Below are 24,012 nucleotides of genomic sequence, written 5' to 3'. Positions count from 1 at the left end.
CTTATCATGATAAGAGGAAACACAATTATCATATTTCTTGATTTTCCTCTCGCAACTCTTTATTGACCCCCCTCCCTGTTGTGCTTCCTTCAATTTTTTTCATGTTTTGGGGGCTCAATATGCCACTGGAAAATTAATGAACAACCTGTAAACAAGCAGCATATGATTAGCACATAACAAGTACATTAGTAGCACTCAAATAATAGTGATGCGAATTTCAGTTTAATTGTCTTTATAATTTGCTAACAAATTGTTATTGGGTTTTCCTTTCCATTAATACTGTGTACATCTGTCCAAACACCACACAGAGGGAGGTTCTGCATTGATCAATCGCATGAATCCGATCGATGCACAACATTTTGAGTGACTTTAAAGCAATTGACGGTCTCCTCCCTCTGTCCTCACCCCCCCCCCCCTTCACTCAAACGGGAAACGAAGAGGGGTGGGGCTGGAAATGCTATTATCCTATATTCACAATTATGCAAAAATAAAACAAGCGAAATGATGTGAACGTAGAATGTTAAAGCCAAAGCGATTAAGTTATTGGCTCCAAATCTACTTCTAGGCCTATACCTCTAAAGTCTAACACCGCGAACAGGTCCGCGGTAAACTGGGACTTATGATCAAGGTAAATAGCTCGAGATGTTTACGTTATTTTTGCAAAATGTGGTTTGCGCTTTATTGGCAAACAATTCGATCTGGTTAAAATAATAAAATAAAAAAAACAAATACGTGCAAATATTTCATTGAAACCTGATTGAATTGAAATAGGGATTAAACGAGCATATATATTCTTAATCCCACAGAGAATACATCAGTTTGACAAAAAGTCCACTGAATGATTCTCCATAAAATTAATAATCGATTGGTGCGAATATTGTATTTTTCTTGTGTGTGTTTTCGTCTGTTCTTCCCTTATGGATTTAATTCGGGTATTCTCAGCTCTACTTGGAGTGGTGTTTATATCACATATCGGATGTAGCCAACGTGCTAAACATCCGGGACACAGGGTAAGTGATGAAGAAAACCGATCTATTTTATCGAGCTGTCTCTCTGTATCTGCCAAGATATAATTTTCTCACCTTCAACTTTCTCACATACTAATTATTGAGAAGACTATGTTGAATGTTGACGCCCTCTCAGTTCTTCTTTGTTTCTCTCCATGAGAGAAACATGCCTCTGAAGATGAGATCCTTTAGCTTCTTCGTAAACTGCCTCCAAAATCTTGCCCTTTAGATCCAATCCCGACAGTTCTTTTATAGGATTGTGCGCCTTCTTTTGCTCCAATTATTTTCTAAGATAATGATTAATAGAAGCATAGATGAAGCCACTGTCCGATCAGCTTTGCAATCCATCCTTATTCGTTCTTTGTTGAAAAGGTCATCTCTCAATGGTGAATCACTGACAGAATGCCGTCCAGTCAGTAACCTTCCTTTTCTGTTCAAGATTCTTGAGGGGATGTCTTTTAGGACTGTTGTTAGAACATGATTTAATTGACCCGTTTCAATCTGTCTCCAGACCTCATCACAGTGTCGCGACGCGAAAGTCTTCAGTCATGTCAGTGCAGAAAATGGACAGTGGATCAGTCACAGCAATGGTGTTCCTAGATCTGAAGACCACACTACATGCGCTTTGATTATGAATACTCTGACTAGTTATAGGTGTCCAAGGCAAATCTCAACAGTGGCAGAAATCTTATCTTTCCTTCCATTCACCATGTTCACAGTAATTCTAAATGATGTTACTTCCTTATCTAGGTAATTAGTCTACGGTGTATCACAGGGTTCTGATGGAGGGCCAACTTTGTTCTCTATTTATTTAACAGGGCTGCGAGATAGTTTTCAATGTCACTCAGTTCATTATCTGCAGATAATTCAGACTTTCGTTTCTGTTCCACCCAATCAAACGAGCGCCACACAAGCCATTCGCAATCTGGAAAGGTGCATAACAGATATTGACACTTGGTATAAGCCAAACTCACTGCTTTTGAACCCACATAAATGAGAGTTTTTGGTTTTTCCCCTAAAAATCTCAACTTAACAGAGATAACACCAAACAATCTTGGTGATATGTCTTTGACTATCATGTCCATGTATAATCAGATTACAAGCATTTGCAGATCATTTTGCTATCAACTGTGCAACATTGGATTCATAAGAAAATATCTCTCGCGCTCAGCACAGAAAAACTGGTACATTCACTTATTTTGTCACTGCTTGATTTTGGTAATGGCCCTGTATACAACATACAGACAATTATTGGGAAACTGCAGAAGTTACAATATGCAAGTTCCCCAACTTACAATAAATCTTTGATTCATTACTACCAACCCTCGCAACTTCTTATCTTTTGCAATTTCCGGTTTCATAGAAATCATGGGGATTGGGCCTTTTCTCATGGAATTTTCTTCCACAGGGTTTTAAAACCCAGACATCTGCAACCACCTTCAGGGGTATGGATAGCCAGCTTGTTCATAAACGCGTGTACTGACATCACGGATTCATGACGTATCAAATGACAAAATCGACCAATCACAACACAACAAACGTGAGGTGTAACAATATTTGCACAAAGTGACGTATCAACTTGATTCGTCACGTTGTGCAATTTTTGTCATTTTATACCTCATGAACATGTGACGTCAGTACACGCGTTTATGAACTAGTTTAGTTGGCTTTCCATACAGGGGCAACCTGAAGATGTACTTGTATAGCTTCGGTGCTTTTTTTGTATTTCTATGTATCGAATGCTATCCTTGTATAGTTCAAACTTGCTATGTACTTTTATGTCTCCCTTTCAATAATTTGCTCTGATTAAAGCGCCTTGAGCATCTAATTAAGATGGAAAGTGCGCTGTACAATTTTATTTGTTATTATTATTTAAATTATGACTCATTAACGCTCTCTCCATCTCTATTCATCCCTTAATCCTCTCTTTCTATCGATATCTCCCCCTATATCTCCCTAGGTAGTTTTCGCATTTTCTACGGAGACACTCTACAACGCATCGATTCCTTTGAAAATGCAATTAAAATAAAAATGGAGAGCTGAGAGTCTTTTGTCGAAAGTTGGTAGATTGGGACACAGATCATCCGAAGATTTGCACCGGATGAACAATTGCAAATATGTCGTTGTCCAGAGTCTTGGGATTCTGATGCTGTCCCGGCCAACCAATTAACTCTCGACAAAAGCCTCTCAGCTCTCCATTGTGACTTGACTTTTATTTTCAAAGGAATTGTTGCGATGTAGAGCTCGTCTCCGTAGTAAATGCGAAAAGTCCGAAATATCTCTCTTTCACTGTGTCATCTCTACCTCCCCTTATCTCTACTTACATTATATTATTATATCTGCCCACTCTCTATCGCACTTTCTCTGTTGAACCTCGTTTTTTTTCAGCATTATGTATTTGTTCTTTTTATAACTTGAAATTTCGTTTGATATAAGTGCAAAGAACATTCATGATATTATGGACTATATACAGTCTCGCTATAAAACTATAAAACTTGAATGAATCTCACCTCGATGGCATTTCCCTTTCCCTTATGTATTTTAGTCTTTGGCACTATTTATTTAACCGAAATTTGACTATTTTTCTTTCACCTTTCACACGCATTAATCCACCCCGACAATTAGGAAGTCGGACGGACAGTGATGACCTATAAAGCCAATAAGTACCAGTGTTTGATTATCGTGTTACAGACCTCGATTTGTTATCGATACTGCTATCAATTAATGTCCTAACAAAAATTATATCTTAAGTCGAAGGATATTGTGGAAGAAGAGACGACCTTATGATATGTAGAGTATTATGCAATTAGAGTAGCTGCGCTACACAAATGGACCATATTATAATTATTATGATTATTAAAACAAAACAAGCTAATGCATATTTTTTCTTTCTTTTCTTTATCCAGAACAACCAGGGACTTAGTATTTTTGTATATTTTTGTATATGTTTTGACAGAAATTGAAACACGTATAATCATCAGATGTATTTGTGGTTGTCTTTTTTATTGTAGGATAGAAAAGACCCCTGGATTGTACAGAATATACAAAAATACAAGAAGTACATAGTTAAAATGATTAATGGTTGGCATCAGCCAAGAAAAGATATATATTTCCGTAAATTAGACTGCAATTCAACAATAATTTCGAAGTTGATATTCAAATTGTGTGGGCCCGGGGCGTCGTGGTCTATTGGTTAAGACTCTAGTCTTTCAATCTGAAGGACGTGGTTTCGATTCCATCCATGGCGTGTTTTGATTTTACCCACATTGTGCTGCACTCAACTCAGGTGAGGTAAATGAGTACCGGCAGGAAGTAATTCCTCAAAAAGCTGTGCGCACCGGAATCGGTATAGACGAGCTTAGCCGGGGTAAAGGAGCGCCTTGGGCACATAACAAGGTGGATACGTACGCTCTACAAATCCTATATAATTATTTATAACTGAACCGGAATTTGTTTTTATTAAAAATGAGAAATACCAGAATATATGTATTAATCGATGATAATCCAACACAAATCATGTCAGAAAAAAATAATCATATCAATCCCAAATATTGCTACTTCAATCTTTTACATAAAAATATATCACAACTACACAACTATTCGGGCGGTAAAACATTTGACCTAGAGCGGTAAAATGCTACTGCTCACTACAGACATGGCATTTTGACCGCATCTGTCCGTTACTTGTGGCTAAAGAATAATTATACAAACGAATTTATTAATCACGGAATAAGTTTTTTTTTCCAATTTGATTCTAAACATGAACAAAGTCAAGAGTCTAAATAATTGAGTCTGAATCTTGAGACTACGAATTCAGAAACTATATACTCTAATGTTTCGCAAGTACGTATACGGCATGGCATTTTAATAATTAATTTTTCTGTCTCGAAAGCTTTGTGAAAATATACACAACTTCTATATCAAAAGTTTTACGCTAAAAAGGACAATTGACAATTCTGCATGTATTACATAACGTATATGGCTTAGTGCCACGCCCGAAAATGATAAAGACAGTGGCCCGTATTCTGAAGTCAGGTTTAACTTAGACCATGGTCTGGGAAGCCAAAAGTGTCAAAATTTTCATTAAGTTGTATTTTTCTTATATTTACTGTGCTCTTTCCTGATTATTCAATGGTGAAAATGATCATCTATTTATACTTCCTAGACAATTATGAATGATTTGAGAGCCAAATTAGCTGAAATATGGTATCTCTACTGTTAGTGGTTTATGTAACAATAATTGGCTGTCCATACTTAAACCACAACTTTAAACCTGAGTTTAAGTTAAACCCGTCTTCAGAATACGGGCCAGTGTGTACTACACATTCGGTCTACCTTTTCATATTTACAACTATTTCCATGTCATTCATTATGTAAACAAATGATATAGTAGCCGGACTACTTAGTAAGACGAAGGAATATGTAAATGATACGGTTTCTATACTTTGTAACGTATCCAAAAGAAACTAGAGTGTCTTTAAATAGGCAAAACTTTTAGTGGAGAAGTATACATGAAAAAAAAGTTTGCTTTTGGTCGCTAATTCCCATAGACTGTGTACAGGCAATCTCCTTGGTACAGGTATCACCCGGTTGCAGTTTGCATCGGGCTAAACATGATACAGCTATGGGCATTATATTTCGATTATTTTTTTAAAGAGCATACTAAAACATAGTTTTTTGGCAAATATTACGGTATGTTGGTTCCAGTGAAAAGAGTTTCATAGAAGGAAATTGTTCATCATTGTAGTGAGTATAATGTATACTATAAAACTACCGATCAAAATGATGCATCATGGATAATGATGCATGGACCATATGTGTTTATAGCGGGCGCTCTGCAAATTGATTGTGACATACTGGCTTTTGTCTTGAGACAGGTCAATTTTAAATACAACTTGTTTAAGACTTAGAGTATTGTGGAACCAAGGTAAGTATAATGTTTCAAGTTCAAGTTTATTCATTTTTAACAATATCATCAAAAATTAAAGTACAATAGTATAAAACATTCAGAAATACATTCAAACTACCAAATACATTAAAATACAAGAGGGTGCAACATTAATACAACATTAATAACAGAAAGTGGTGGAATTGACAATAGTCCTTAAAGGGATTGCTGAAAATATTTATATCTTAATACATAGAGTAGAATTCACTGAGCAAAATGCAGAAAATTTTATCAAAATCGGATAACAAATAATAAAGTTATTGAAGTTTAAATTTTAGCAATATTTTGTGAAAACAGTCGTCATGAATATTCATTAGGTGGGCTGATGATGTCACATCTCCACTTTCCGTTTTCTTATGTTATTACATAAAATCATATTTTTTTCATTATTTCATACTTGTGTGAATAATATGTCTCCCTTATAATGAAATAAGTTGCAGCAATAAATATCTAATGCACTAAATCAGTTGTCCATCCAATTTTTCTAGTTCTTGGAGGAAAAAAATTGAATGAACCTAATTTCATATAATAAAATACAAAAGAACAAGTGGAGATGTGACATCATCAGCCCACCTAATGAATATTCATGACGACTGTTTTCACAAAATATTGCTAAACTGTAAAATTCAATAACTTTGTTATTTGTCATCCGATTTTGATGAAATTTTCGGCATTTTGCTCAGTGAATTCTACTCTATTTATCAAGCTATACATTCTTTCAGCCCGGACCATCCCTTTAAGACCAAATTCAGCTCCCCCGGTATAGGGTTCAAAGGCAGACGACTTTATTGAGTTTATACATTAGAGGGACAGGTGCCTACAATTTAATATATTATGAGGAGGAAGGGGGGGGGGGTTGACCATACTAATATATCGAAAATGAAAATAATATTTATAGTGTACATGAAATCTGTCTATTACTGCATAACGATGCCTTAATTGTGACATTGTCTACTAAGATTATTGTAATATCACGCATGAATATACAAAGGATATATTGAATCTCTCACATTTTTTTGTTATTTGACAGACTACGACAGAAGTTCCTACGATAGAGGATCCCGCTGATGCCTTTAACTACAATATATCTGGGAACCTGAATGAAAATGGCGTCCCCATTTTTGCAGTAAGACGATCCCTTTTTCTTCTCTCAGGGCAAACTCACAATATATAGCATGTATAGAAGGAGGGGCAATTATTGCTTTAATGATTGTTTAGAAATACCTATTTTGTGGAGGAAAACTTCACGAAGCGGTGAATTAAAAGACTAAACAACTTAAAACAAAACTAAACAAACCTGGTTAGATTGATATCGTGTTTTTTTTTTGCAAAAAGGTTGTTTTCGTATTTATCAAGATATCTTCGTGTCGAAATGAGAGTACATCGATTTTTTTTCTCTCTCTTTGAATTATTGAGTGTTTGGTAATGAAATTAGCAAACTATATATTTTTTTAAAGATTTTCTTCATTAGCTAATTCGCGTAATGTATCTAAATATTAAATATAAAGAATGATCCCTACGATGTTGCTTGTAGAAGATGCCTGCGATGCATGTTGCATAATGCAGGAAAATATGATTTGAATGTTAAAATATAAAATGTCTCATTTTCTCCTATCATTTTGTTGTTGTTCCCTTTGATATGATAGGTGGACCAGCGTACGCCTACAAAAGAAGGTAAGTTTTAACCTTAAAAGGGTATGTTTCATAAAGATGTTTCGTAAAACTTGTTGTAGGCCTAATAAAAAATGTGCTATAACAATTCCAATCTACGGAAGTTATTCAATTTTCTTGGAATGTAGTAAACTTGACATTGCGCTTATCATGACAAGTCTTGATGAAACATTACCCATACGATGGAGAAAAAATGAATATCATTTTCCAAAATCGCTCACATTCATATGAACACACGATCATCGAGAAGTCGAGGTCAAAGGTTAGATCAATACCGGAAGTACTACAGACAATCGATGACTCACATGGCTTGGAAGAAAAATGACTCATATCATTTTATACGCGATCATGTTAATGGGAAGAATTAATCTCTTATTATTTTCCCTCACGTATTATTTGTAACAATTTTCCAAATAATATTAAATCATGCTCAACTATGTACTCCTTGAAAACTAATCTTAAGAGCAACACTATTAAATCTCATGTATCACACTCTTAGGTTAAATTGTCAACTGCTCTCTATTACTGCAACTGCACCTCTATTGCACCCACTTGATCAATGAAGAAATACATGTACCTTTTTATGAGGCCGCCATCATTATCAAGCCCAATCGCTCACGATGGTTGTCTCCTCCATTCTTTTAATTTGTCTTTGTGTTTATTGAGTAATACATTTGTTTATACATTATTGATCAAATTAATGCTTATACTACAACAATATTATTAATTTGATATATACTACATTTGTACATATTACTTTGTAAAATTATCTGATGCATTGAAGGCAGAAATAAAAGCAATCAAATCAAAATAACAACATTTCAGAAACTGATGCTATTTTTAGTGCATTTAAAAATGACAAACTGGAGATGAACCCAAACACATTCATAAAATTAAAACTGGAGAATTCTAAATTTCATTGAATTATATGCATTTGTCAGGACTGAATAGCATACTTCCACACAAACGTGTTCATAATTGTATTCATTTTCAACCCGAGAAACTCGTCAGAGTGGCGCAATGTTGCGGGTTCGAATAAGAAAATTATGCGAATTTACTTATCTACTTGTAAAAAAAGAAAAAAGGGAGAGGCAGGATCAGAAGATAACAAAGAGAGATGATAATACAATACACGTAGCTCAGTTTTTATTGCAACAATTCAAGATTCAAACTAACATCCAAAAATACAAGAAAAAAAAAGAAAATAGGCAGACTTGAGAAAAAAAAATGTATGAGGTGACAATGTCGAAAATCACTATTGGCCTTGGCTTAGAATCTGATACCTTTAATCACCGCCCCCTTCACAGACACTGCTTTCATATTTTCATTTTATCAATTTAATGAATATCGTATTGCGTAACTTATCAGTTCAATTTCATTTTCTATTTCCCGCAGATCTCGAGTCCTTTGGCACATACAAGGAGCCAGAGGCTATGGAGGAAATAATGGAGATTAATTCGGGAATTCTTTCGAGTAAGTTATCGATAACAACAGATATACTCGGGTTTATTGCACTGTAGTCTGGTTTTCTCTTCCCTTTCATTCAGAGGTCTCCATCAATTTCATATTCCAAGCTCAAGATGGCGTTCTCCCATATTTCTATTGACGATATAAAATATGTATACATGTATCTATCTATAAGTTCATATAAACGTTCTAACAATTTATTATTATTTAAATAAGAATAGTGTTATGTCTATTAATCATTATGATGAAAATGTTTGTTTATTGTTATGTAGTGTGAAAAAATATCATACTTGTAACTTGTATAATTTTGTTATTGAAATCTGGAAATAAATGAAATCGAAAATCAAAATCTAAATCGATGACATTTCGGATTACCTTTCGGGAAAGAAACTGAACTCTTTAAAAACAGTACTCACAGAGAGTTGATATGAATAAATTTAGCATTGTTTGAAATATATGCCCGATTAGGCATCACTCATGCATACATTTAAGCATGATTTATAAGGTTTAATTCCCATAGTACTATGCCCAGTGCCCATTACGATATAAAAATACTTCTGCTCTCAATTTTGTGCTTATGATATTGAAAAAAGGTTAGACAGATATAAGGTTTCTGGCTCGTTATTGGACAACCCCAGCATTGAACAACATGAACGGGAATTTTTATTCATTCTAATGATAGTAAAAACTCTTTTTCTATGATATATTTCATTAAATCTCTATTACGATCTACGTGTCCTCCCATAAACTGACAAAAGTGACAATTTAATTAAGAAATACAGAAGAGTAATTTGGGAGTTGACGTCACATTATTGGTAGCATTGCTAACTGGGACGATGTCCACAATATTAGTGATCTCAATATTCAAAGGCTCATAACTTTTTTATTATTATTTTTTAAATTATTTTTTCTCAATTTCTCACCGGCTTTCTTTTTTGATTTTCTGTTTTCGCACACGCTAACTTTCTATCCTCATTCCCTTTTAATTAAAATGATTTACAGTTGTATTTAAAACACATTCAATAATATTTCTTGTCAACTTTTTTCTTAACAGAGGCGAGAGAGCATCTCCTGCAGTTTGATATATGGGTACCTTACAATGTGACGGTAAACATGGTTTATATACATAAATCGGATGTAAAATGAGAAAGTTATGACATTTTAAAGTTTTGCTTATTTTTCACAAAACAGTAATATGCACAAATCAAATGAGACTGTCGATGATGTATGTCCCTCACTCACCATTTCTTTTGTATTTTTATTGTTTGATTTATGCAATATTTCATTTTTTAAAAATAGATTTGACTATAAGGACCAACTTGACTGAACCATATAGTATTAAAACAATGCTTATTCTACATGTTCAGGGAGGAATTAATATTTGTTTCACTTGACAATGAGGAGAATATTAGAATATTTAATGTTTCATATAATAAAATACAAAAGAAATAGTGAGTGGATGATGTCATCAGTCTCCTCATTTGCATACGGACCAGGATGTGTATATAACTGTTTTGTGATATTAATCAAAACTTTGAAAAGTCATAACTTTCTTATTTTACATCCGATTTTGATGAAATATTCAGTACTGTCTTGTTGGATTTTTCTCTTTTTAATTCAAATTAAATTTTGGTAGGGCTGATTTGTCCTTTAATTTTCATAGTGACGTCTCCCTTTCCTTTCCCATGTAACAGTGGTACGTGTGCAACGGTACGAATTTTTGACATTCAGCCTCCAATTTGCTCGCGTGCAACAAACTAAGTTGGTGTTGTACAATTAACTATAATCAGATAATAATTAGTGGACGTTCCATCATTACTGGATTATATGAACTCAAAATATAAAATTATTCCTCGTGCAGGTCTATTTAATAATATAATAAACCTGCACTCGGGATGATTTTATATTTGTCGTACATATAATCCATATACATGTATTGTATGATAGATTGTACACTATTTGTATAATATATTAAGATTGAGGGTCAATTGCACCTCATTTGTAGACATTTTCTTTTTAAAAAAATGAACACATACGGAATGTTTAGAAGGTTTATTTTCCATTTTGTAAGAGCTGACGTCACTTTGGACCCGAAGGTTATCGCTTGAGAGCTCGTTGTGTCTAACAGTAGCGAGTTTTCGCAATCGCTACGGGAACGGATTCTACAACATAATAAATCTATAACATGCCCGTCAAATCACAATGAACGGCTGAGAGTTCTTTGTCGAAAATTATTGAACCGGGACCGCTGATCGTCATAAAATTCTAAACTTACGAAAAATTGCCAACATGTCATTTGTCAAGAGTCATGGACGACAATGCTGTTTTGATTCACCGATTGTCGAAGAAGCCTGCTTTGTCATGAGTGCTTTTGACAATGGATTCTCTACGTTCCAGAAAGCGTCTACGTAGTGGTTGCGAAAAGCCCCTTATATTCAAACTTTTCATTTTAATAATGCCTGTTCACTAACAAATTAATGACAACATCCAATTGCAAGTATAAAACAAATTTTGGTATTGCTAGCTGCCAAGCATGATAACACCACCGTGTCTATGAAAAAAAGACAGTTAATAACATAAATTGATCATTTATAATGAATACAATGTTGAAAACCCTAATGAATGGCTTGTCATCAAGCTTTTTTTGATTGCTAATGATGGGATTTTGTCTCGCTTTTACAGAAACATGGTGACCAGCAATTTGGTACAACTCTTAAGAAGCGAAATGCTGCTAGCGATCGACGACTTCAATGGCCACGAGGAGTAGTCCCATATGTCATCGATGGATTGTTCGGTAATGATAATGTGCTTTTTCTGTCTTATTATCTTTATCATCTTTATACACATTATTTCAGCTGTTAATCCAATTTTTATCATTTTGGAGGACAAAATTTGAATGAATACAATTTCGTACAATAAAATACAAACAGAATAAGTGGCGATATAAAATAATCAGCTTGCTCATTGCGTATTCATTAAGACATGGTTAGTTTACTAATACATGTATGTCCATTTTTATAGCGCAGTTACTATGTGCATATACTCAACAGAGCTTTGATGCTTTTTATTACCCCGGTTGTAGCTGAGCCCCCATATTAATAGGCGCTAAAGCGTTTAAGGAATAAATCTTACCGGGTACCCATTCACCTCACCTGGGTCGAGTGCATCACAATGTGGATAAATTTCTTGCCGAAGGAATTTACGCCATGACTGGTATTCGAACCCACGACCCTCTGTTTCAAAGTCCGGAGACTTATCCACTAGGCCACAACGCTTCTGTTGTTCCCCCCAAATGCAAAACTTTAATATGTCATTATCTTTGTTATTCCTTTTCTGATTTGGATGAAATTTTCAGTGTTTTTTTTTGTCCGTTTTTTTCATCATCATCATCATCCTCATCAGCAAAACTTTTTTTTATCATTCCAAACAGACAGTGGTTCGACTCAGAGAATATACGAAGCCTTAGATCGCTATCATGCTTACACCTGCATTCAATTTGTTCCAAGAACCTATGAAACAAACTACATTCATCTCTTTCCATCAGAGGGGTAAGAAGTTGTTTTTCTTTACCATTTAGTAGCGATTTTCCTTTAATTTCTCACTGTACAGGATATGTATGCATCGACCCCCCCCCCCCGGCCCCGAACAAATTAACATTTTGCACTATTTTCTTTTACGAGTCCAATTTTGTGACGGCTGTGCTTGAGGTTCCAAAGTTAGTATTTCGTCAACTTGGGGTGATTGTATCGATGCCCGTATCGATGTATTCGTTCTGGTTGATTCTGGACGGAACAAGAAACTTCCCATATTCGATTAATGTATTAATAATGCATCCAAGACAAGGGACTGTATCACCCCCCCCCCAATAAAAAAACAAAAAAAAATATAATGATAAATTATTTTATTTTCATTTGATCATTTAATGGTATTTTTATTCCCAATTAAAACATTAAAAAAATATGTTGCCGATTTTGTTGTTGTTGAGCTTCGTGATCAGGCTACAAACACTTTTCAAAATCAAATCAATTTTGCCCCCCCCCCCCCACGGAAGAAATCCATTCTCTGACACAATTAATGATGTTAAGATAAATATTAAAATTATACTTTATTTCATGTTTAAATCTTACCCAATCCAAATCATTTTGTTGTAAAATAATTTGATCATGTTTCAATTTTATTGGACTACCATGATATCTTTACATGAATCCTCTATAGGTGTTATTCTTCGGTAGGGATGCAAGGCGGATCGCAGTACGTCTCACTTGGTGGATCATGTACCTACAATATTGGAACCATTATCCACGAGTTGATGCATGCCTTGGGATTTCAACATGAACAGTCAAGACCAGACCGCGACAGTTATGTATACATCCACTGGGAGAATATACAACCAGGTATCTAGAAACAGAGAACCTAGTGTCCCCATCCCTCCCGAAGGAATTTCACCTTGAGAGAACACAAACATGACAAAGGCACTAGGATGCATGCATTTTTGTCCGAAATTGTACACAATAAAAAAAAGTGATATCACGCTCGACGATCCCTCTTATGCAGTATTTCAAACAAAGAGCTGGGATTTGTGGTTTAAAGGTCAAGTCCACCCCAGGAAAATGCTGACTTGAATATAAATAGAGAAAAATCAAACTAGCATAGTGCTGAAAATTTCATCAAAATCGGATGTAAAATAAGAAAGTTATGACATTCTAAAGTTTCGTTTATTTTTTCACAAAACAGTGATATGCACAACTAGGTGAGTCAGTCGATGATGTCCATCACTCACTATTTCTTTTGTTTTTTATCGTTTGAATTATACAATATTTCATTTTTTATAGATTTGACTTGACTGAACCACATAGTGTTAAACAATGCTAATTCCACATGTTCAGGGAGGATTTAATCGTTGTATCACTTGACAATGAGGAAAAAATTAGAATATTTCATATATAATAAAATACAAAAGAAATAGTGATTGGATGACGTCATAGTCTCATCATTTGCATACTAGCCAGGATGTGCATATAACTGTTTTTTAAATTAAGCAAAACTTTAGAATGTCATAACTTTCTTATTTTACATCCGATTTTGATGAAATTTTCAGTGTTATGCTTGTTGGATTTTTCACTTTTTATTCAAATCAACTTTTTGTTGGCGTGGACTTGTCCTTTAAGTTTAGTTGTTTGTTTTTCCCGTTGGTCATTGTTTTTGTTGTGTTATGTATATTTTCCTTGTATTTATACCCCCGCCAAATGAAGTTTGAAGGGGGTATGGTGTACGGTCGGTCGATCCGTTGCAAAATTAATGTTGCAGATCGAGCTACTTCCTCAGTTGCTAACCAATTCAAATGAAATTTGGCATACACATTGGTCTTGAGGTAAGGATGCGTTAAGCGTTTGTGTTTCCATGGTAACAGCATATTATGGCCCAAATTAGGTAAAATTCTTGCGGATCGAACTTCTTGCTTAGTTTTTGACAAATTCTAATGATATTATTTTGACTCACACATAATTCTTGAGGTAATGATGTGTGCTACATATTTTTCACATGAGTCGGACATTGTGTTGCCATGTTAGTAGAATATTATGACCACAACCCCAGGAAAACTAATTGCGGACCGAACTATTTCACTCGGTTTTATCATTATTTATTCGGCCATTAAGAAATCGTACTATGTAAACATAAAAATACAATATGAATAATTAGATATAGATAAGTAAAATTATAGAAAGAAGAGCAGAGTAAAAATGGATTTTCATTGGCCAGGGCTCGCAAATGTAACATTCAAAACTCAAATTCTCGTGTAATTTGCCACAAATATTTGCCTAGGGTTGAATATGGCGAGAACCCATTTTCAAAGGTGAAAAATAGATGAACGTGGTATCGGAGTAGATTGTCTTACTAATCACCTTCGATTATATTTCCAGTTTCACATATTTCTTGATTGTCATATTTGAAAGCGAAAACTTTGAATTACTTTTGTGGGGTTTTCTTGTATAACAAATGGTACCCCCCTCGTTATGGACCCGCGTCCGGGTGTTTTTTAACCCTCCACAGGGTTCCTTTACTGAAATCACTATAATACATATTTTTCGACAATACATACTTGAATAATTAAGACAGTATATGACACAAAATTTAAATATGTACAATACAATATTCCATGAAATTGTCGTAACATTTGTATACAAAAAGAGAAATCAAAGTGTAAAGGAAAAAAAAGCCATACAAGATATATATACATATAATGTATTTTAGAATGATATCTGAGAGACTTAATGTAATAAAGTAAAAGATGACCACCTTTTTATGAATTTCTTCTCTTTCAGATTTGTTTTATTTATATACTTTTCCATACCATAATAAGATTTTATTTGAGACAAAATATGGTCGAAAACTGGAAAACAGTATTTGCATTTTGCTGCAAAAAATGCTTTTCTAACGATTATAAAAATACAATTAAGAGCACCATTATCGTTTCCGTAAAAACCGAATAGTTTATTCTGGTTTGAAATTTTGATATGCAAATTGTTACGAGAAAACCAAATTTCGAATTGAGACCATATTTCGTTTGTGTGGGCACAAGAACAAAAAATATGCATAATAGTTTCTTTATTATTATAACAAAAAGTACATAAGTTATCTGTAACTAATTGAAATCGTAACAAAGCTTCTTTCATATAAATAATTCTATTCATTATTTTGAACAGAAACCACATCATGTTGACATCTGCAGTTGAATAAAAAGGTATATGATAGTAGAACCTCCATATACATTAGTGTTGTCAAAGTCAAACGTTTGTTTCTATTTGATGAGACTTTTGCAATCTTTCAACTTATACTTCCAAAAAATATTGTAAATGTCCGGGTGTTGGTGAAATATTTAACCTTAATTTGTCTGCTCTGTTCAAAGGAATGGAATTCAACTTCAACAAGTTTGACAACTACGCTGTCGACACCCTAAGCACGACCTATGATTATTATTCAGTGATGCATTACCCAATACTTGCTTTTTCCACCAATGGACTGCCAACAATTACTCCATATGGATCATATCCTGCCGACATTGGTGAAAGGAACGGATTTAGTCAGGTCGACGTTTTTGAAATCAACACCTATTACAACTGTGGAAGCGGAGGTGAAGATAAAATCCTATTATTTGCTATTCTTTTTAATGTTTTTAAATAGTAAGTGCTAAATGAAATAAATATAATTCTAATAATGATGATAATGGTGAATATAATACAATCATAAACATATAACCATGATAACGGAGCCCCCCAACAAAAATGTTTCATGTTGTATTTGAAATGTACTTTTCTTTGTTGTTATTTGTTTTTATAGTATATTATAATTATTTTGGTTTTAAAGACCAATAGAATAGCAAAAGGCAGAATTACTTCATGTAGATCAAAGATCTAAACAATTAGTATTACACCAGGTGCATAAGATATTCTATTCGGATACTTTAGATCATTACCTGATTACATAGCAAATAATTTCACCCGCCTTGTATCAAATATCCATAGGTATGATACTCGAAATAGTAATTTTAATTTTGTATTACCAAAACGTGAAGGTCATATAGGGAACACTTTTTATTTTAATAGCATCCAATTTTGGAATGCTCTTCCTAATCAAGTTAAAGCTGTTAAAAAAATTCCTCACTTTACGGTTTTAGAGGCATCTAAAACTGGAATCTACACGAGAACAGTATTATCTGTAAAAATCACACATTTTGTACAGTTGGTTTCAAGTGTTTAAGATAATGCAGGGTATGTTTAAATATAATCTTGTTTCATATATTAGGTAGATTATTGTTTGCTTCAGGCGTTTGCAAATTATTTGACTGATGGATATGTATTGTTTTTAAAAACACATTCCAGTACTTGTCGTAGTTTACACTTTGTGTTGTTACAATATATTACTGCTTTATACTATACAATAAGACCCCATTGGAAATAAGCCTTTCGGCTTTCACGGGCTTTCCTGACAAGGTATTCTTCAAATTCATTGTAATCACCTGTGATATTCTTGACGAATAAAATCTATCAATTTAATCAATCAATCAATCAGTCAATCAATCAATCAATCAATCAATCGATCAATCAATCAATCAATGTTTATTCAGGACGTCATAAATACCTCTACGAAAGGGATATATTCATCATAATTTGTTATATTATCATCATCTGTTGTATTTTATTGTTATTTTTATTATCATTTGATGATAATGATGATGATGATAATAATAATAATTATCATCATCGTCATCATCATCATCGTCATCATCATCATCATCATCATTATTAAATTACTATTATCGATTTCATTGTCATCATAATCATCATTTTCATGTCGTTCAACAATTATTTGTTTTCGTAGTGACACCTTGTGCCGACAGTAATAACGGATGTGCCAACTGGGCTCGTTTGGGTTACTGTTACGATGCTGTCTACTCGGATTACATGAGAACAACCTGTGCACTAAGTTGCGGCCAGTGTTCGGCATCACCAGATCGTAAGTCCCCGCAAACATGGTCATCCTTACTCAGTGGAGTTAAAAACATCACCGGACGGTCGGTGTTCTGAGAAGATCAGGCCCTAGGGTGTTGAAAATACACCATGTAACTTGAACACAACACACAAAAGTGTTAAAGAATACGTAATGATAACATCAGGGGTGTTTAACTAACACCATGAATTTAGTATGCTTGGTGTTGCCCTCTTAGAACACCAAGTGGTGCCATTTTAACACCGTACAAAAAAACACCTGTGTTGCTTTGACACCACCCCAGTATCTGTATCGGTCCACACCAGAGAAGCGTTGAAACAAACCGATATTGGTTTAACACTAATTGGTAGTGCTTAAATGCCAAATTGGTGTTAGCCTAACGCCAAACCAGTGACGTTTCAACACCTCTCTGGTGTGGACCGATATATATACCAGGCTCGTGCTAAATTAACACCGGCGTTTTTGAAGTGCACTGTTCTTGCAGTGTGATTCTCAAAAACGAAAATGTGTCGTAAATAAATCGTACACCATTGTCATTGGTCAATAGATTTTTCCATTGTATATCAGCGCCAGTATTTCATTTTACCAAAATCATAATATAGGACGGTGGAGAGAAAAAGTATAATGTTTTACGGTCTTTCTAAACACATTGTGCTGTATTATGATATATACGAACACATGATATCAGTATCTACTTCGAGGTAGGACATATCTTGGAAAAAGAAGGTGAAACATGTCGACTTTTTACGTCGACAACTGTATTTCCGATAATAATGTCAACAGCAAAATCGTTGCAGATAATTATAATTAAGATGATAATGGATATTGGAATACTTTGAAATAGTGGATCGGCTGAAAACTTTTTTTTTTTAACAGAGAGTGAAAATTCGCAAAAAATTCCACAATACAATAACAAAGGATGTAACTTTCTTGCCAGTTTAGCGTTTTTCTAAGTGGTCCATATTTTTTTTCATTTATTATTAATGGGTTTTTTTTTAAATAATATATTTATCATTTTTATGCTGTAGTTTTTTTTTTTTAGGGGGGATTTCTGCATGTTCTAGGGGCTTGGACCAAACGAAAAAAAAAAGCGATCGATCAGCGCGACGGGTTGATATGTCATTAGAATTATTGTCAAATTGTTTGAACAATATTGTTTGTATTTATTTCCGTTTATTTTGCCAATTCTTTAGCAAAGCCAACTCAACCATCGACCAATTGCAGGGACTCCTTTCCTCGTTGCCCAGAATGGGCTAAGAAAGGCGAATGCATGAATCAGCAGGCCAGACCATGGATGCAAGCAAACTGCCCGGCCAGTTGCGGCAGGTGTACCTCAAGCCCTGGTCGTAAGTAGTAAACATGTTGGGTATATACAGTGGATTCTCTTTTCCCCATAAGAAATCTATAGGGATCACCCAATTCTAGAAGGCAGCTTAAACCATGGACCTATAGGTCCATGCTTAAACATAGCTATTAGCTAATGTAACGTAGAGATTATTTATTAATCGAAACGGTGATTCCTAAATCGATTACACGTAGGCAGGTAGGGGACATAGGGACGCCCCCAGCGAATGAAAGTAGAAATGAGAAAGGGATAGGAAAGAAGATAGTAAGTGAAATGATGTATCAAAAGGAGAGGAGAAAGCATTACGATCATTCATTTCCCTTTTTTTATTTAGTTAAATATAATTCAACAAAACATTTTTCTTCAAATTTTGATAAAATAACAAATTTGCGTCTGCATTTATAACGAAATGAAAATCATTTATTTCTCGGTGTTGATCTTCACGTTTCCTCCACTCATCTTTGATAATACACTATGGCCATGATTACTTAAAGATCTACTTTCTAAGAAGGAAGTAAAGAGATAGTATCAGTCAACTCGCCTTTTTCTTTCTTTCCTTTTTTTTATAAATTGATGTACATATTATACTACACAGTTGATTGGACACGCTGAAGGAGGGGATACAGATACATTAATGGGTCTCTTCAACTTCCCACTTACTATTATGAAAAACATAACAATATTATGGCAATCTTGCAATTAATAATTTACCTGTACGTAGGCAAAACCACGTCCTTAGATTGGTTTAAGACCATGCTTTTGTTTTGCCAACAATATAAATATATATATATCTCTTGTGAAATCAGGCCCGTGTAGAGACGAGAGAAGGGAGTGTCCAGAGTGGTCAAGGAATAGGGAATGTCTCACAAACACCGACTTCATGCTGGCAAACTGTATGAGGAGTTGCGGACTATGCGACATAAATGGTAAGTCGATGATGAAATGATGATGATCATGGTAAGATGGTGATGATGAAATTATGATGATCATGGTAAGATGATGATGATGATGGAAGAGAGGAAGATGTTTTTTGGGATGTACTTTCAGTGTCCAAGGGGAGTGTCTTACTGCCAATGAGAGGATCTCAACAGCATTGGTGATCTCGATATTCACAATATGCTCTTTACTTTCTTATTTCTTGTCCAGTTTTTACTCAAACTTTCGTTATCTCAATCTTTATTTTTTTCTGCTTTCGCACAGGCTAACTTGCTCTAAAGGATTTCATTCTCCTTTAATATTTTACAATAATGGTGTTAGGGCAAAATTAGCAAAAATTAATCATGACTTTCAAATATTGTGATAAAAGTGAAACCAGCGATTGTGACACATTTGCCAATATAAACAGATATAATATATTTTTGTTTCCCATTCGTTTACCTTCCTCATTTAAACACGACCAGACTGCATGGACAATCATGAGCTTTGTGGAACTTGGGCACAGTATGGTGAATGCGAGAAAAACCCTGCATATATGCACGTCGAATGCAGGTCAAGCTGCAATCTCTGTGGCAAGAATATAACTCTCACACGTGAGTATATAAGATTAAGCATCGTTCCTCCATCATTCCACGATATGTGGGGAAAGGGGAGGTTTACCCTGAATAAAAGATTGTTTGTTATAAAAATAACAGACAAAATCATAAAAAGATATCGGTGAAAGTTTGAGAAAATCTATGGATTATAAAAGTTATTAGAATTTTTAATTTTTTATTTGTGACGTCTTAAACGTGCAGCTGCCAATGCGTCATGTAATATAAAATGCATAAATTTCAATTTTTTTAGTGGTTCATGGTGTCTAAAAGAAAAAAAAATCTTTCAGGAGCCTATTTGAAATAATTTGTCTGTTGATATTACTGAAGGTACAACAAAAACCATGTTCAGTTTTTGAGAACATGACATTTTATTGATTTTTTTTATTACACGATATATTTGGGAAGCAGCTCGCATATGACGTCGCAAATTAAAAACTTCAAATTCTAATAACTTTTTAATTGTTTGACAGTTTGATGGATTTTTCTTGAACCTTCACCAATATTTTTAAATTGTTTTTTTCCCGCTATTTTCACATTACATTTCTTGTCAGGGTGAACTTCCCCTTTAAACCATGACGTTGATGGTCGTGGAAGGAAGATTATAACATGTCTTCTTTGGGCGTGGTGCATGATGATGATTGTCCCATTGTTCAAAAGTATCCCGTTGGTGTGATGGGACAATCACATAGAGGTGGATTTTACAATGTTTTTATCCATCTCTACGGACAATCGATACTTCTGAACGGGAGGTGGCGCTCTAAGATGTTCACAGTGTTGAGAAATTGATTATGTGGATCAAATCATGAAATGATTCGATGTTGTTCATACTTAATCACATTTCTCAGTTAAAATTATTTTGAGTTATCATCTCGAAGAGATTCGCGCAAAATTTGTTGCTGCACTGCAAAAACTCCGGTGTTGATTTAACACCAGCCCGGAATCTATACACTCTAAAAAATGTTGGGCAACATACGGTCCACACAACAATTGGTTAAAACTTTATCCAATTCTGGGTAGTTTTACACCAATAATATGTGCTTTGGGTGAAAACTACACAGTATTGGTTGAAAACTACCCAGAATTGGATAAAGTTTTAACCAATTGTTGTGTGGACCGTATGTTGCCCAACATTTTTTAGAGTGTATATGTCCACACCAGAGAAGTGTTAAACAACACCAGTTTCGTTTTTGGTCTAACACCAGATAGGTATTTATACATCATCATTTAGTATTAAAACAGCATCGGTTTGATTCCAAACTGGTGTTGTTTCAATACTTCTCTGGTGTGGACATATATAGATTCCGGGCTGGTGTTAAATCAACAGCGGAGTTTTTGCAGTGTGCCTCCAATAGCTAAATCAAAAAAAAATCGTAAGGTCCTATCAGTAGTGGTCACCACATGTTGCTTCTCTGTTTCATTGTTTTTTATTGTAATGTTCGATTGCCATAATTATAAGCTACATGTATGTATTCCCTAATGCTTTGTTCCAACCACACCAATCTAAACCTTCACCAGGCCATTTGAAATTATATTTCTCAACATGATCAGTTTAGAGTCGGTTTCCATAGTGTAAGGTGAATACGCAAGAAAGATGAATGCATACTATATCATATCCCTTGTATGAGTGTTTATAAGTATATGTTACACGATTGGTCAAGGTACTCAGGCGATAAAAGACAGTTTTACATTACCTTCACTCTTCGGATGCCCGATGAATTTTTTAACACGCGTAGTTCTTCCCTAGAAAATAAAGTGAAAACTATTCGGTGCTTCCGCCAAGTCTCGTAGAAAATAATATTTGACGGTGAACTTTAATTAGACTGACCATAAGAGCAATAAGCATGATAAGACTTTCTCAAAGCTCGGTATATGTATACTTTCTTATAATAATACAGTTTAAACCCTTTTACTCCCATTTGCGCTTCCATTGAACAGCGGAGTGCATAGATTCTAACGGTAACTGCGGGGTGTGGAAGGAGGAAGGCCTCTGTGAAACAAGCAAGGAATTCATGGACGTCATGTGTGCGGCTAGCTGCGATGTCTGCGACGGTGACACGGCCCCAATTCCTGATGGCGGTAAGAAGCCGACTACCTGCGGTGCCAACGCGAACTGGGACGCCGCAAGGTCTCTTGGGATGATACTAGTCTGCTGGCTGTTCCGACATCATCTATAAATATATGTCTGTTGCATGATGCCCGTCGTCACGGTCTAGACAGACTACAACTCGACTGTGACAAGTAATGGAATGACGAATTTAAACCCACATGTATGTGAATTTTACAAGGGTCTCTATAGGTAGTGTGCTGAGATCAAATGGCCAGCAGTTGCCACATTAACACATCTTGTCATGCTTACTGGGCAATGGCATAAATCGTTCGTGACGGCAGGTTTGTCTGGCTAAATAGACGTCTCCGATACGTCAATTGAAAATAAGACGAATTCTCCGAGGAGATGCAAACAATTATTGTTTGATTTCTTCTTTTTTAATCATAATTTTCCAGTCCCCGCGATGTCTCCACGTCGAGGAGTAACTCCGCGACTAGAGAAACGTCTGTGTGATAACAGGGGAGGGTTTCATCAATTTTGTTGCCTGATAAGTTATCAGATATGAAAACTTTTTTTTTTATTTTGATTGGCAGAGCAGCACTGTTACCATGGTAGCTGTTGGATACAACATTTGACAAATCATGCCATGAAACGTTCCCCTGACACACAGATGAGGCGTTGCGGTGACGTATTTGCGACTCGACATGACAACGCACTTTAAAAAGCATAAGACTGATGCTGACAGCACTTATGGTCAAGTCGGTAGGTGCCTTAGAAGTAACATATAGTTTTGTAATGACGTTTGATAAAATATTTAATATTGTGTCGTATTTACTCAAGAGATGTTGGTATTTCTCTTTATATTTATAACTATTTTTATATGAAGATTTTGTTTAGCCTATATATCATAAAAGCAAATGAAAATATAAAACAATCATAATATAATCATTAACCATCAATCGTATTTTTATTGTGATTGTTCTACCATGTTGACAATGATATGCGGAATTGGGTGATCGTTATCGAAGATCTAGGATAGAAAATGGGTGATGAAAGGAGGGGGCGTGGGGAGCTATTTTAGATGGATTAGTGAGAAAGAATGATAAGCATTAGTTGGAGGGAGAGATGACAAAACAATTCAGTGACTAGAAGGATAAGAGAGGCACAGAGTGAGTTTCGGTGTGAGGGTGGGTGGGTCTGAGGGTCAGGATGGGGGGGGGGGGTGTATAATGCGCGCGGGTATGGGAATGTGTAAGAGCCGGGCAGGGGCTTAATCATAAAAACACAGAGAGCATTGAGGTAAACACGCACATGACAGAAGAGAAAGATATAAAAAAAGACTGCGGTGAATATCATAATCCACACACATAAACCAATCAACTGGCCTACTTTGACCATTCTGATACTGATACATGTCGTAGTCAAATCCTTAAAAAAGTACCAGATTTGAATAAATTGGTCCATTAGAATACTAATATTATTATTAT

General features: G+C 35.0%; 1 protein-coding gene across 2 annotated transcripts; it reads left to right on the top strand.

The window, feature by feature from the left end:
- Window positions 1–528: 528 nt before the first annotated feature.
- Window positions 529–23,474, top strand: LOC129269545 (zinc metalloproteinase nas-13-like). 2 transcript variants are annotated; one of them, XM_064095883.1, is made up of 14 exons: window positions 529–628; window positions 6,986–7,081; window positions 7,602–7,629; window positions 9,022–9,099; window positions 10,148–10,200; window positions 11,776–11,887; window positions 12,524–12,641; window positions 13,309–13,487; window positions 16,001–16,225; window positions 17,473–17,607; window positions 18,795–18,947; window positions 19,753–19,872; window positions 20,347–20,475; window positions 22,414–23,474. In XM_064095883.1, the coding sequence occupies exons 1-14, from the start codon at window positions 620–622 to the stop codon at window positions 22,650–22,652; spliced, it is 1,674 nt and encodes a 557-aa protein (XP_063951953.1). In that variant the 5' UTR covers window positions 529–619; the 3' UTR covers window positions 22,653–23,474. The 2 variants fall into 2 exon arrangements, with proteins under 2 accessions (XP_063951953.1, XP_063951952.1); XM_064095882.1 differs by having other exon boundaries at window positions 588–1,010; window positions 22,414–23,469.
- Window positions 23,475–24,012: the final 538 nt, after the last annotated feature.

Source organism: Lytechinus pictus, chromosome 2 (genome assembly GCF_037042905.1).
Source record: "Lytechinus pictus isolate F3 Inbred chromosome 2, Lp3.0, whole genome shotgun sequence".
NCBI lineage: Eukaryota > Metazoa > Echinodermata > Echinoidea > Temnopleuroida > Toxopneustidae > Lytechinus > Lytechinus pictus.
This window is presented reverse-complemented; position numbering and strand designations above follow the sequence as displayed.